The 16,435-nt window shown below is 38.4% G+C and overlaps 1 protein-coding gene across 4 annotated transcripts; it reads right to left on the reverse strand.

Annotated features, from left to right (window-relative positions):
* Nucleotides 1-2,338: 2,338 nt before the first annotated feature.
* Nucleotides 2,339-16,132, reverse strand: RNPC3 (RNA binding region (RNP1, RRM) containing 3). Of its 4 annotated transcripts, none has more exons than XR_005562396.1 (15): nucleotides 15,829-16,132; nucleotides 14,778-14,825; nucleotides 13,523-13,641; nucleotides 12,830-12,910; nucleotides 11,981-12,092; nucleotides 11,450-11,518; nucleotides 10,664-10,812; nucleotides 9,686-9,811; nucleotides 8,659-8,795; nucleotides 7,688-7,849; nucleotides 7,433-7,527; nucleotides 7,294-7,352; nucleotides 6,717-6,849; nucleotides 2,779-5,872; nucleotides 2,339-2,579 (listed from the first exon to the last, which is right to left on the reverse strand). XR_005562396.1 is itself a non-coding variant. In XM_027747519.2 (15 exons), exons 1-14 carry the CDS (start codon nucleotides 16,126-16,128, stop codon nucleotides 5,813-5,815), a joined length of 1,650 nt encoding a protein of 549 aa, XP_027603320.2. In that variant the 5' UTR covers nucleotides 16,129-16,132; the 3' UTR covers nucleotides 2,339-2,579; nucleotides 5,800-5,812. The 4 variants fall into 4 exon arrangements, 3 of the variants coding, with proteins under 3 accessions (XP_027603320.2, XP_039234261.1, XP_039234260.1); XM_027747519.2 differs by having other exon boundaries at nucleotides 5,800-5,872; XM_039378327.1 differs by having other exon boundaries at nucleotides 2,339-3,506; nucleotides 5,800-5,872.
* Nucleotides 16,133-16,435: the final 303 nt, after the last annotated feature.

Consider the following 16,435-nt stretch of genomic DNA (forward strand, 5'->3'; position numbering starts at 1 on the left):
ATTTCTTTGAAATAGATACATGGTTGTTCTAACTTCAGTACAAGTAATGATAAGAGAATGAGGATGTTGAAATCCCCACCACATTCTGATGGCTCTGGCTTCACAACGCTTTTGAAACTTAAAAACTAATAGGCCTGTATTCACCTACGGAAGAGAGCACAGCTGACTGGACTTCAGAGAACGTGCGAGAAAACTGTCTCTGAAGAGCACTATTGCTGTCGTGGACAGCATGAGATCTCAGGTCACCTTGTCTTCTGGGTTAGTCTGCGCTGTGAAGCTCAGCTGCAATCTCCAACACACCAGCAGCAGCATTTACATTTGCGAGAGGTCTGACGCAGGCCTGCTGAAGCTGTTACAGGACAGCAAAGCAGTGTCCCTGTCACTTCGAGTGGCTCCCCACCACCAGCTCGGTGTTTCGCACAGGCGAACCAAACCCCGCTTCGGCCGCTCCTCCAGGGCCCGGCAGGGGCAGCGCCGCCGGTCGCGAGTGCGCCGGGCCGGGCCCCCTTGCTCCCCGAGCTCCCCCGGCCGCGCACACCCCGAGAGGAGCGGCGGAGCCCCGGGACCCCGTACGTACGTGCTGGGCCGGCCCCACTCCCGCACCCGCCGCCCGCCCGCAGCCCGAAGCCCGCAGCACCGCCCCTTCCGCCGGGACCGAGCCGGGCACCGCACAACTGCGCCAGAGCCCCGGGGAAGAGCCGAGCTCGCGTCTGTATACCCGTCTCTGCTGGGGATCGCTATTTGGGATTTCGTTTGTTTGCTTTTCTTTCCCCTGGAATGCTAGTTTTGTTGGCCACTGGTTTCCTAAAGGAGCTTGCCTTGCTACTGTTCCTGTTGTAGGCCAAACACTGCAGCTCCTACCCGAACTAGCAGCTCCTGGCAGAAGGTCCTTACATGTTATATATAGACGACCAAATACAGCTGTTTACTTTAGTTGTGGTTTTGTCCATTCTCAGAGAAAAGAAACATTTTTCTATGACTAACTCCATTAGTTACTTTGTATGTCAAAGCCACTCTAGCAACACTAAAGTAGAAAATATCTAAAAGTTTTATATTACACACGATGATGTCGATTCAATGTAAGATTATAGTCTGGAACATATTCCTGAGATTTGGAAAAGGAAGGCTCTAGGGATATACAGTTATTGCATGCCTTAAAAAAGTATTTTTGTCCTTGAGCACAGCACCACCTTGCTGTTACCCTACTTCACTGCTTTGAAAACTCACTTGCTGGCCTTTTATGCACTATTTTAATAACTTGGTCCTGTACTTGTAGCTCAACACGGGTGTCAGGACACACTATCATAGAACCATAGAAACAAAGCCCCAAATACAAACCGTCAGCAGAAATAGGTATACAAAAACCCAGTTGACTTAAAGGAATGAAAGTTTTTCCTCCTGACTTCCAAAAAAATATTCTCTCAACAAGACTGCAAAAGTTTCCTTGATAGTTTATGAGTGTAAGATGGTGGACATCATGTTTTATTTGTATTTTACTTTAATAATTAAAACCCCACCAAAAATACAGCTTAGCTTTATTCATAATGGCATGGCCACAGAACCCACAAAAAAAAAATTAAGCTACTTTTTTCTCACTTCTAAGCATCATAAATCCTTCAGCCACTCTCATAAAACTTCTCTCAGTATATTTTTCCTGGTCTACAAGTCCAAAAACAAGTAAGATAAACTAACAAACAACTACACAGTCCACATGGGAATGCAACAAATAAGCTAAAAAAGAATTCCAGTAAAAGCATTTTATAGTAATATGATAAGCCAATTCATATGGAAAGAACCAGCAAAGATACACTTACTTTGGTCCAGACATCCTAACTAGTGATTTGGACTGCCTGCAGCTGGAATGATGACAAAATAAATCTTTTACATGAGCCAGTTACTAGACCATCAACCATGACTTAGTATTTTATGGAATAACTTTAAGTCCACTAGACTGGACTCCCTATTGCCAAGTAAACATCATTAAAATGTTTCCCACATGCTTTGAGACAGTTACAGTAATCTGCCAAATATGTAAGAAATCCTACTATGTGACCTCCACAGCATTTATTGTTACTAATCACAGTTCAACAGGGCATTTACACAGGTTTAACACTGCTTTAACTGCTACTGTTGTTTTAATGACTTCAGTCTCACTACTGACATTTTTCAAGATGCAGGTGAACAGTGGAAGTTAATTACTGAGTAAAACAGTGCCTAATTTCACAGTACAAATTCATGTCGGTGCACTAGTCCTCCTGTTGGTTCCAAGACAGGAAAAAGATCCGTCCCAACTCAAAAACCCCACAATAAAAGCCAAAATGAAGAGAGAAAGGCAAAACAAAGAGAAAGGAAATAATTTATTAGATTTCAAAAGCAAACTAACATACATTTATCATATAAGTCTTGTGACACTTTAAAGAGGTGGAATCTTTAAGACGAGAAAATGTATAGTCTGCCAATTTATAGTCTGCCTTAAATACTTTAGAAACGCTACTACGCACAGTTCAAGAGTCCTGACGATTACACTGCTTCTTCCCCCAGCTTGATAATACTTGAAAGAGATGGAACACAAAAGGGACCTGGAACATCACAAAGGCATGTTAAAAGTAAGAACAACCAGAAAACAGCACTGTTATACTTTGTTTTGACAACTAAACTGAAAGATGTTAAAGTATTTTAAGAAGTGCTTAATGTCTGAAAAAAATATGACTTAATAGATGCAGGCTGTATTAATTTTAAATTACAGAAAGTTAAATAGTAATGTAGTATGAAACCCACAAGAAAATTAAGTCACTGGCAACAACACTACCTCAGTGCAGAGAACAATCTAAAAAAAAAAAGACACCAACAAAAAGGTAGCAGTGATTAATAGTTGAGTATTAGTTCAAATACTTCATTGCAAGTTATTATTAATTTTTTCTTTACTCAAAAAAGACATAGTAAGGAATGTATAAACTGAATCAACTACAGATTGTTTCTCATATACCAGGACAACAGTAATCATCAAATGATCTAAATACCTGTCAACCCCTTAATATTAGGAATTGCTCTGCAACATATTTTAGCCAACATATTAATATAATAATATTTATTTAAAGAAAAACAAAGTGACACCCTCAGTGTGAGCTCAGCACAGCTCCACATACATCAGCTTGTTTGAGCTAGAACTGTTTCACTAAGGAATGGGACCACAAATTAGTAAGGTATATGACCTTTGAGGAAAAAGGTGGAGGCCACCTTTTAAGACTAAGAACCTTTAATGTGTCTATTCACACCACACAGAAAACTCATTGATTTCTTTTTTCCCCCTGAAAAAGCATCTTTTGCTTTTCAAAATTACCAGATTAGCTCAAGCTTTAAACATGTAAACTCCTCCCCACACCTACTCTATATGAAAACTTAGATGTAGTTGAGTGCTACGGGAAACATTGCACAAAAAAAGGATACAACAAGAAAGGATACACTCTGCATGACAGTATTACTGCAGTATTTACGCAGGAATGTTTCTAAAGAAGAACAGCAGAATGTGGTTTAATTTTACTTGATTCTCAGTATTGCAGACACATAACTTTATGCTACCTATCAAAAGCAAATATGCTTGTTTGATAAAATACAGTTCTGACACCTTATGAGACTTAATGAGGGCTGATGGATCCACCAACACTAAACTCCATATTCAAAAGTAAATACATTTTTTTGTAACTGGAACTACTAGGATACCACCAGATTTTTCTGTTTCATAATTCTCCTTCAAGTCTTTGCCATCTCACAGACTCACTTTTTTTTTTCCCCATCAGGTCCAAAACCCAATCACATTTCCATTTAATGCTGGCTTTCAAGTCACTTCTTCCTAAGAAGAAGCTGGAGAAGTCTCAGCATCAGTTTCTTCTACATAACCTTTCTCCCAAAAAGTTGTATTTTAGCTACAGGAAAAATAGTCACCCCAAATACTAACTGAACTTTTTGCCAGTCAATCAAGAAAGATATTTCAGCCAGCGAGGACTTACATAGTATTTTTATAAACCATAGGTATTATCTTCTCCACAAAGGATAAAATCTCTATAGAGGAAATTTTAAAAACCCCAAACAAACAAACAAAAAAATCCATGAAACACAAAACCAGACTCAGATTTCTATAATGGAATTTTGCATCATAAATCAGCATCCACCCAAATGTTCCAGTAGGAAAAGGAAAACATAGTCATGCAAAAATGCTCAGTCTTCATCTATCAGGCTTTCCAATAGCTAAAATGTTTCAAGTTTCTTTTTTGAATATCAAGACACTTAGTAATCTTCTTATTAGATGCTAGATAAAATATAAATACAAGTTTTTGCTAACAAAGCAGGAGTAGGAAACAAGACTGAAACTGTCTCATCAACACTTGTTCCTAATAAGATACTTTAGCCACGGCTCGCTTCTCTCTTTTCAATGACCAATACAGAAGAATGCCTGTAAAAAAAATTACTTTTAATTTTACAAAATATAGATTTTGCAAACCACAATCAGTTGTACGAAATAGGAACTTCTAAGACCAAGTAGTATCTCAGATATGAGGGAAACAAGTTCAAACATAATCTGATTAAGAAATCCTTAGGACAATGGATACAACAAGGAACATACAATTAACATAACTGTTGTAAATAGAAATACTACCCTCACAATAACCATTCTGTGGGGTCTCCAACCAATTTGTAAAAATCAAAACCAACTGTTCACATCCTTTATTTCAAACTTCACGTTTTCTTCAAAGTAACAAGGATCAAACCTCCAGATTAAAAACACATCATGGATTAAGTAGAATACTTCATAAGCACTCAGCCTAAGATTTGAGTTCATTTTGTCTTAAGTGGTGGCATACCCAGAGCAATCCCTAACTGTAACCAGTGATTAAGTTCAATGCCCTTTAAATTTGAACTCGTTGATCTATCAGAGGGTGCAGCTTGAGAACTGAGTGCTTCTTATTCTTGCATCAGTTACTTCACATAAGAATTTGAGAGTTCACTATGCAAATGTTTTCAGGCCATGAAACCCATCACAGTTAAATTAGAGCTCATTTCGCTTGAGTTAAAAGGAAATAGAGTAAGCAGTAGTGAAGTAAAGCTACATCATAAGAAATAATAGCAATTACTTTCTGCTATAAGTTACTTTCCCAACATGTTATGATGGGATAATAATGCCAAAAATCAGGACCTACGCATTCCACAAAGGAAGTCTTGATTAATGCAGCATTAAGCAGCATGTTCTGACAGAAAATCCTTCACTAATTCAGATAAGTTTAAAGGATGCTGCAACAGCACTAAGATCTCATCTTCCAAAGTTAGCAAAGCCAAAGGTCCTTTACAGCTAGCAGAAGTTCATTGCTGGAACCAGTTCTTCAGCATCACTTTACTCCTTCCCTTCCATCCCTACCAATGTAAAGAGGCAACTCTTTTCAATACCAAAACCCTGGAAGATTACTAAAAGGTAAGTGGTCCAATTCCACATAATTATTCTCCTTAGCTCCCCAGATTAAGGATTAGAGAAACTGACAGGTACCCTATGAGATCAGGAGCAGTGAAATGTCAGTCTCCGAATTGTTAAACAGAGGAAGAAGCAACGTTTTAAACTTACTATATACCTTGCATTCTGTTTTCCTCATATAAGCACATATTTAAGAAAAGAAAATTGTATGGAATGTTTCCCAGTATTCCTAAATAAGCCATTAAAGAGATATTACATAAAAACAAACAAACGCACACGCTAACAAAAAAAATCCAAGCCTAATTATTTATTTTTATTTTCAGGCAGAGAGTCCATACCTTGTGCAGTGTTCTACTTTTTCCTTTTCCCTTCATTGGCATCCTGTTTTGGTCTAGCTGAACGAGCAAATTGCTGAGATTCTGTTAAGGACTACAAGTGTCCGTGATACGTAGAAGCCAATCAAGAAGAAAAAAAAGATTACTTCTGCAAATCACAGTCTAGAAAGTGATCTTTACCTGTGAATCAATTCTACTACAGTATAAAGTTACACAGTACTAAAGTTATTAAGAGAGACTGTCCAAGAGTTTGCAATACTAAGTAAATAAGGAGAACTAACTGGAAATAGGTTTGGTGCAGAGTAACTACAGAGGGATAAATGCTTGATATCTACAATCTTCCATCCCAGCATGTTAATTCTGTAACTTTGATGTCTCAGAATTTAGGAGGAAAAAAGGTAAAAGGAACAGAGGTTGGGATAAATGTGAGCACAAAGAAAATGAAACAAACTATGAAACATTCAAGTGAAAAATAAGGAAAGATTTACAGACAAAAAACAGTGCCATGCAACTAAAAAGTGACAGTTCCAGCTGGAGACCCAGTGTAAACAGAGACAACTGACCCCAATAGGAACACTTCTTATGTTCTTAATTCTGCAAACATAGGCCCAACCAAGTCAAAAAGCTTGTATTTAATTTAAATACAGAGGTCATACAAGCTAAATTATTTTTTGTATTGTCTTTGCAGGATCGGAGGTAAGACCAGAGAATCTTATTGTCTTATATTATCACCTTTACTCTCCTATTTTAGAAGAGGTGCCTCTATTTTTTTTCAGCTACCATAAAACTAACAATAGTACACTGTGTTATGCTGACTGGTTTTCTGTTTTTCCTCTTTTGTAGAACACTATGACAGCAAAACAAGAGATTGATGGGCAGATTACAAAGAATATAACGTAAATGTTTGAAGAAAAAGATACAACCACCATGGGTTTTTCAAATAAGACATATCCATTTGCTTCTTTTAATGCTTTAGCAGCTGCTTTTTCATTAGGAAGTCCAATGAAAGCCTGTCCCTTCATACGGCCTTCTTTCATCAAACGTATATCAAACCTAGAGGCAAAATGGAGAATTGGGAATTACTCAGGTTTCACAAAACTTTCATATTTCACAGTAAAAATGTGATTCTCATGCATCAAATTGGAGAAATAGCAGAAACAGGAGCAAAGCCTACAAGTAGGAATGATGTCCTTGGAGACCATTTTGCCTGGGGGAACCATTTACTAAAAAGTAACATCGGACTGCAGGATGGCAAATTGGTGTGCAGTACTACTAAATAGGACATGCAAAATGACCAGATACACACAATCATCTACACTGTTTATAAAACAATTCTATTTCTGTACTTGAGATAAATGAAGATTTTCAGATGAAACACATTTTTTCCTTATGTAGAAACATAAAAAACGATGACTAGTTCTAAAATCACAATTTTCAACAGTATCGTAGAAGATAACATAAGAAACTTAAATCTAACCAAGTACCAAATGAACTCACATATTTCGTTCCACTTCTGACTGGAAGTCAACATATCTTCCAAAAATGAACTTGAGATCCTGAAATTAAAGTGTAGGTATAAGAGAAAAGCCAAGAAAAAGCCCTTTTGGATAAATATTTGATTTGCTTGTTTACCTACCTTTTCTTGGACTTGTTTAGCTAAATTCTTCACATATATCCTGCAATTTGGATCACCTGGTTCATAGTTTTTGAAAACAGAAAATTTTTCCATTTCTTAAAGAAGAGAAAAAATAGAGAATGTTTTAGTTCGTTTACTTCGCATATTTGCTCAGTACATAAAATAACTTATCAACTAAGAAAGGAATTACTTATTTAAACTATTTGTTTCAACAAATCAAAAAGGTATTACTAGATAATACATTCTCAGTTATACCTTCTCTAGAAAGTCTGTTTTTTTCTAGATCCTTTCTAGAAATAAATTCTGATGGTATTTCATCATCCTCCTCTTCAGTTTCCATTTTATCATTTGAGCTAGGAGCTGGGAAAATCCTTCCAAAGCCTGTATTATTGATTTCTTCTGTGGTTGCAGAAAGATCTGAAATTTCAACACATTATTTAAGCAGTTTGTATGTTTATTCACAAGAGGATCAAGAGCAAGCAAAAGAAGTATACTCCTTTCAGTAATATTTTAATATAGTAGACTTTGTAAAGCAATTTGAACACATCCTTTAGAAAATTAGTCTTAATCCCTGGTTTGACAAAAGCATCTGCTCTATATGGTCCTATAAAACCCAATGTACTACAAACAAAAGCCATGGCACATGCTAGTTAGCATAAAACAAGCCTTCCTGCTCAAGCTTGTATCCCTTTCTATGGTTTATCTAATTTTGATTTAAAAAAACTGAATATTACTATAAAGTACTAAGAAACACAAACTGACCATAACCCTATAAAAAACCATCACATCTCATTGCTATTATCACCCAGCACTATTATAGCAGATAATCAGTGCACCACAGAGAAGGACTTGGCAATCACTTGGATGCTGCTCTCTAAGAGCTGGAAAAGGAAAATCTGAAATTAGCCTGATATATTCATTTACACTATAAAATACTGAGAATGCATTTGTAACATTTGCTAAAAACATCTTAACATTTAAAAGGCAGTGCAATTCACCATAAACCTACAGAGCACATAGGAGAGAAAGAGACCTTTAAAATCCTCTGTATCCTTTACAAAGCTTGTAACATGGGAAAAACAGCAAATGCAAACATGACACAACTTGGTGTTGAAAGCTCCAGTACAAAAGAAGAAAAGAATTTCCTGGCCTAAATTTCAGCACCTTTCTACACATTGAACCCCGATGATTTTAGTATTAAATACATTGGAAGTACAAAGTCTTACCATTTTTTTCTTCTTTTTCTGAGTTTATCTGAAGAACAGCTGGGATGTCAGTACTAATATGAAACTCTATTTTTTTATGACCTACATGATGTGGCTGCTCAAAGACATCTGAAGGTGACAGTGTAGGGTGCAAATTACTGTTTAAAACAACAACATGTTAATTAAAGGTTCAGACACTGATGAATGCATATTCAAATACAAGATTTCTTCCAGATGTATTTAATGCTGTTGTTTACCACGAATACATGTGTTCTCCATTTCATAAATCTCATCCAACACAGTTCAAGTTGATCAGAACACAAATACAGTAGGTATTGCTGGCAGTGGGAGCAAAATCAAGAATACATACCACATACCACATTACAAGACAAACAGGCATTTATTAAAAACTTTAGCAGTTACTTAAATATGAAAAATAACTGGCCTTGCTGCTGCTCTCACCTAGTGTAAAAAATATACCACATTTTAAAAAAATATAGCAAATCACTTGGAGGAAGCAGGTGGCTATTACGAAAAATGCATTCACAATCACTCATCACCACACAGAAATACTACACTGGTGACTACTGTGCCACAGAACTGCAGCTCCAAAAACCAAACTCATCTTAAACCAAGTCCAGTATAATAATTTTATTATAACTTTTTATTTTAAGAAGTATTTAAAAAAATAGACCCAGATTGCTTCTGTCACAGCTGTGATACAGAATTAGTTATTTTTTTTATGAAAAGGAATTTTTATTAGTTTGATAGCAAGAGAAACACAGATCTTGAACAGGCACACTTTACAGATTAAGGTAGTTGAGCAGACTTTAGTTCAAATTACAGGAAAATTTGGACTTTTTGAGCAATAAAACCAAGCATGAGGATAAGGGAAGACCATCTTCCCTTCATCTGCCAAATTCAGCTATCAGTGAAGAATGCTTGTTTTAAAAAAGCAACACTAAAGCAAACATGATGCAGAGAACACAGTTTAGTAAAAGGAGTAATCTTCTGAAAAAGTGAAAAAACCCACAGAAAAAATACAAACCTGTGGGGAGTACACACAGGAACATTCAGTAAGTCTTTAATTCTTTGCTTTTTTCTAACACCTCGTTTCTTTGTGTTTATCGGTCTTTTAGGCTGAAGGGTTGCTAATTCCATCAACTTGGTCATTCTATTTTAACAAAAATAAAAAACAAACCAAAACAAAGTGGTTTACAGTTTATTTGAAAATACTCATTATGAAAACCCTTCCCCTCTCCTTAAAGCCTTTGAAATAGAACTTTCCAGAATATGATTATAAAACTAGGTACCTTAAAAATGAAACTACACTAATAATCTATAATTGTAATGAAGTCAATGATGCCCTTCCTTCCCCAAGCATGCTCCTAATTAGGACACTGAAGCTGTAAGGAAAGCTGTGACACCCCAAGCTGAACCTGAATTTATAACACAATTTCCACTCAACAGGAGTGCCTTTTTCCAAATGCATGTCTCTTTCTGAATAAAGCATAGTGACTTTCTGATTTACTTTTCACTTTAAATAGCAAATAAAAAACTGTTTTTTTAATTTTAGTATGAGTTTAAAGATTAAACAAACCCCACTTCCAAAACTGCAAGAGCATCCTCAGCACACAACCTCCAATTATTAATATATGATTTGGGCTGAGTAGTTAATTCAGTAAAGATATGGAACAATGAAGAATTCAAAAAACAAACTAATGCTTCCTTGTAACTGCACTGTGGGGTTTTTTTGACATGAGAACAAATGATAAATTGCACACCAACAGGCCGTTTTCCTTTTCTTACTGCATTTAAAACAGCACTGTCCTTCTGTTATTAAGTTGATCTGGAGTTTCTCTAAGCACCTAGAAAGATTTTTATATACTATCTACTAGATACTATATCTATGTACTGCAAATGTTAAGAGAGATTCCACCACTTGCTGAACTAGAAGCTAGAAGAGTAAAGGCACCCACCACTTTAAGTGAGCCCAAAACCTTGCAAATGACTGCAAAACACATACCTCTCCTTTTCCTCATCATTATCACTTTCATATTCCGATTCATCCCCACTAGGTAGTTGCTCTTCGTCCTCTTCAGGCAAAGGAGGCTCTTCAGGAGGCAGAGGTGGGATTGGGGGAGGTGGCACAGGCACTGGTAAATACTCTTCATACTAATTATGGGGAAAAAGTTTAAAAAAGTATCTAAATTTTGTATGAAAATAAAAAGTGTGTACCTTCTTTTCCTTTACTTAATAAAAACAGTCAAAGCAATAAATTATAATATGACAAGAAGCATTTTCTCAAAGTATACTTATAGGGATCTAGATGCTATTTTGGTAAACCACATTACTAATGAAAAACTTTCCACAACCAAAAAGAAAATGTTGCTGCTTTCTGAAGCACAGCAGTGAATGTTTTAATTCTTTCAAGCTGAGGTAATAAGAAATATGGCAAACCCATGGTCCTGGGTTTCCACCTTGCACTCAGCTTTAAGGACTTTCCTGAGAATGTGGTCAAAACATACAGGTGGAGGCCTAACCTCCAAAGCCATCTCAGTTTCTACAGTGAGCCAACAGTTTGAAACATTCTAGTGCTACTGTCATATACGTGTATTTCTTTGTTCTAAGTACAGTCAAAAACATTTCTTTAGAAGACCAACATGCACATTGTACCCAGTGAAATGCAGCAGTATTTGCTATCCTCTAGAGATTTCTCCAGCTTTTAGAACTTAGATCTCCTACCATATTACTGACATTTTAAATTGTGAATCACTTCTACAGTACTTAAAACATATATTTAAAAAGTTACCATGGGAGGGCGAGCAGTAATCGGTCCAAAGGGTGGAGGAAGATTCATTTTATTCATTAGATGAAGTACCTGAAATTATTCAAAATAAGCAAGGTTTTCTTAAACAAATAAGTGACAACAGTTCCTTGCTAGGTATCATAGCCAGTAACTTCTGGCAGCTGAAAATCAGCAGAGTTTTAATGTTAATGAACAATGTGAAAGCCTCCACCCGAGACGCCATACTAATGGTAAATAAAAGCAACACCCTAAAAAGGCTAATCAGAAAAGCAAAGCATCTTCTCAATTGAAATTCCAAGTACTCAAGTCACATCTAATTAGGAAGAGCATATCTAGTTAAGTCTTCAGTAAGCTATCTCTGGTCAATAAAATCTTATTATCTCAACATGGTAAAAAATTAAGATTGATTAACACTGTCACAGAAGAAGTAACTTATTATTTACTATGACAAAAAAATTATTTCTGTGCATAACTGAAAGAGGAAAAATGAGATTTGATTTTTATACTCAATTTTGTTTCCTGTTTTTTACTTACCTGGACATAAAATTTCGGCACGCTTGCCAAGGCATTTGCTATATTTGCTAGAATTGCACTTGAAGGTGGTGGGTACAAATATTTGAGGCAGGAATTGATGGGAAAGGTGAGGCTGAGGAAAAAAAACAAGACACCTTAACACCACTGCCACTGGTAACACTTAATGATTACTAGAAGCTTAACTATTCATTACATCTGAAGCAACACTGAAATATTATTATTTCCCCAAGAACAGCTTTGGTCCCCTTACATTGACTTTAACACCAGGGAATAGGCCTCAGTGCATGACAGACTTACTGGGCTGGGCACAATGAAAGTATCAACCTAAGCAGAAAACCTAAGTACATAGAAACAATCAAAGCATCCAAAACCAAAAGCACAGCATAGCAGGCTGTACCAACATCATAAACTCAATACTCAGAGTGTTGAATTTACTAGCCTCCAAAAAACTTGTTCTTCATGTATGCAAAAATGCAAATGGCTGGGGGGCCGGGGGGGGGTAGGCGGGAAAGAAGCAGTGGCATCTGGAAAACCAAAAATCAGTGGTATTCTGCTGTTAACACTGGGACAACCCACCCAGCCCTCAGACTCCTCCTGAGAAAACAATGCATAGTGCTAGAAGGCTACTGTGCAATCCACAACTTCATGGCTCAAAGCACCAGTCACTACTTGACTGTGAGGATTCTAAACTTGAGGAATTGAAACTTCATCTTTAAGACAATTCCTACAGCTATGCTTGTGGAATAGTAGCATACTAGAAAACAGAACTATTGTTCAACAGTACATAACACATTTCAAAATAACCTGTAACAGAATAAAATAATTAAGACAAATAAAAAAACCACTAACCCGTGGTTGGGTGCAATTCCATTCTCTATTTTAACACAGCTTGGTTCTACCTTCTCTTCTTCTTTCACTGGTTCTTCTGAACTGAAATTTAATTTAATCTTAATTAAAAGAGGGCTAAATTTAAATGCTTCACGTAGTATACAAAATAGGTATCATCTATTAATACTAGAAATTGATTAACACAGGTATTTTTAACATCTTTATCAGTGGTATTACTACAGCCATTATCAATGCTTCAGAATTAATACATGTGGACAATTATTGTAGCCACAGTCTTCTAAAATAAGTACTCATGCAGATTTAAGTAAGCCTCCCTATATTAAAACACTCCTGACTTCAATCTACTCATAGGAAAAGAACTAAAATGATTTCATGCTGCACTCTGTTCAGAGACTGTAGAAATTCAAAGGTATTAAATTATTGCTTTGTTCATATTCTAAGTAACTTGAAACCTCTGCTACAGTTGTTTTAATTAAACACTATCACATAGCTTTTATCACTTAGTTACATATTCCAGAGGTAATGACACAGGTCTAATGTGAGGAACGCAGTCACTTATCTGTGGATCTGAACCTCCTTGTTAACACTTCTTTGTGGTTACAATTTTTCCTTTGAGTTAAAAGGACTACCAAAGTATCATGAATATGGAATTTCCTCTCCTTGACCACAATCATAACTATATTACGCACATACCTTTTACACTTCTCTGAGACAGAAGGCTGGCTAAGGGCCTGTACACTCTCTTGCTCCTTCGCAAATTCAACAACCAAGGTGTGACCTAAAAGTTTCAGCTGATGCAGCCTTGATAAAGCCTTCAAGTAATTACAGTGGAGAAAAGAAAGAAAGGGAAGAGGAAAAACATGAGAATCATTTTAAAGCATAACTGTTTCTCCTTTGATTGGTAAATTAGCCATAGGATGCAGTCCCAACTGCCTTAAGCTCAGTCTGTGCCACTATGGACACAGGCAGTCCTGCACTGTGTTTGCCTTCACAGCCCTGCTTTTAGTGCCTCTTTCTTGCTGGCAGGAAGAGACAAGGTTGCACAGCCAGAACGACGGCAGAGTTAGGTCATCTGAACACAGTGGTGGGACTGCAGCCTCAACAGTGATACTTATTACACAGACTAGTACATCTCTGTGATTTCAAGTAACCAGCCTCTTGCTCATAAACTACGAACATACTGAATTCCGCTAGTAACAGCTGGGAATTTTAAGATCAAGATTCTTAAAAGTAACAGTAAGAAGATCCAGCATTCTGCAAGTCCAGAACACAACAGGCTGCTAACAAGTGACACAAGCAACCTAATTCACCACTGTTCACCTCACACAGTCTTTGTAACTTTTTGAGTACTCCTCTGAAATGTAGCCTAAAAAAAATAGAAGCAACGCAAAAAAAACCAAAACCCAAACACCAGGGCATAAGGCGGAAGTTCTAGACATAGGTTTTTTAGCAGACTAGTATTTAAAAAGCATTATTAGCATTACCTTTCTGGCATCTAAGTCTCCCACTAATGTGGTAGTTTTCTTATCAAAGTTGGCATTCAAGGTAGCCTTGAACTGTGTACGTCACTAGGGAATTTTATGGCAAATACGTAATTATGCAGAAAACAAGAAAATTAGGTTTGCTTTAGTTTGTATATAAATGCACATACATCCTTGACAGGGCCCAGTTCAGTCTCAGCTCCTCTAAGTTTGCCATGATCTATGTGAAAGGTTGGATCAGATGACTTCCACAAGCAATTTTCAACTCATCTTTCTTAGGTATCTACTGAAGTGTTCATTTCATCAAGTCCTGCAAGCAAATCCTGAAACAGAACTCTAATACTACATTGTGCTGCTTTGTTTTTTCTAGCATTAAGTACTAGATGACGTGCAAAACATTTTAGAGCACAACTGGTAATCCAGAAAAGTGCTTTGCCAAACCATTCAATAACAAACTCAATACAAACCTTTGCAGCTGCATTTTCACTGGGAAAGGTGGCAAAAGCAGTATGTTTCTAGAAAACAAGCAAAAAAAAATTACTGTATATAATATATATACATTATACTGCATTCAAAAAGTTGAGATTGCATGTAAAATATAAGTCCACAAGAAATTTGTAAGTTCAAGCTTACATATTTGAAAGCTTCCAGACAGTAGTCACCTAACTCCCACATGGAGCAAACGTGAAGGACTAAAAAACATTTTTCTTAAGAATTTAAGATATAAACCTCCTGCAGTCAAAAATCAAGACAGGAACTCAGTTGCTTGAGGAACACAGGAAAAGCTTTTTTTCTATAAGCAAAAGCCATCCTAAACTGCAAAAAAGTACATATGGATAAAGAGGTCTAATCCTCTTTTCAAACAAGAAATTTATTTCAACACCTCACAGTAGCACATTTTCATCAAAGCAACTTCTAAAATACTATTCCTGCTACAAAAGTTGTAACTACTGTTGTGCTTTGAATGGTTTCTAACTAACATTTTCCTCTATTTTTTAGGTTTTAAAAGGATGCAAGCTTTTCAAATTAAATCAAAGCCTCACAGAATACACAGTTCATCTCAAAGTTATATTTGTTTTAACAAACTTTATTACTTCACCTTGCCACTATGTGATTTGGTACCCAAAATGATTGTAACAAAGTCAGTATTTTTGATATCCTATAAAGAAAGCACGACCCTGACAGAAGATGCAGACATCAATTATCTGTAGCTCTGCAGGAATACAAGGCTCTTTCCGAACAGCATCTGTCACCAAACAGATACGCCCGCGTTTTTTTAACTTGGAAAAAGAAAAAAATCAAGAGATTGCTACAGACACATCTGTGAAAGTGCGCCCCTACACCTGCAAGAGGCCCCTCTGCACTGCTCTTCCACAGCCCCATCGCTAAGAGCCAGTGAGGCCGAAGCCGCGGCCCGGGGCACCCTGAGCCCGCCGCTCTCCCGCCCTCCCCGCGGGGCTCCCCGCCCGGCACACCGGCTCGGCCCCGCTGCGGCCTGCCCCGGGCCCCAGCCCTCACCAGCCGGCCGTGGTCCGACAGGACGCGCACAGACACCGCCCCAAAGTGCTGCAGCAGATCCTCCTTCTCCGCCGCCGTCAGCTCGGCGGGCAGGTGCCGCACCAGCAGCGTCCGCCCCCGCCGCCGCGACACGCCGGGGTGCGGCGGGACAGCTCCCGAACACGGAACACCGCTGGGGTGCGGTGGAACAGCCCCCGGGACACCCCCTGGACCCGGGACACAACTGGAGTGCGGCGGGACAGCCCCCGGGACACCGCCCGGCCCGCCCGCCCGCAGCTCCGCACAGCCCGGCGCCGCCATCGCAGCGCGGGACCGGCGCGCGCAGGGGCAACTCGCGCGAGAGCAGAGGCGGGGCCTGAGGCCTCAAGTCTCGCGACACTGACACAGCCCTGGGAGTTGGGCGGAGCCGCGCGCGGCGGGACCGGGACCGGGATCGGGACCGGGATCGAGATCGGGACCCAGACCGGGACCGGGACCCTTCGGTTGAGACCGTGTGCCCCCTCACACACACGGCGTGCCCGAGTCACGTCCCGAAGGATGCCCCTCACACACATGGCGTGCCCGAGTCACGTCCCAAAGGATGCTCCAACGTGAGACAAAACCCTCC

This window comes from Pipra filicauda, unplaced genomic scaffold (genome assembly GCF_003945595.2).
Source record: "Pipra filicauda isolate LSUMZ 115617 unplaced genomic scaffold, ASM394559v2 scaffold135_size2527700_pilon, whole genome shotgun sequence".
In the NCBI taxonomy this organism is placed as follows: Eukaryota; Metazoa; Chordata; class Aves; order Passeriformes; family Pipridae; genus Pipra; species Pipra filicauda.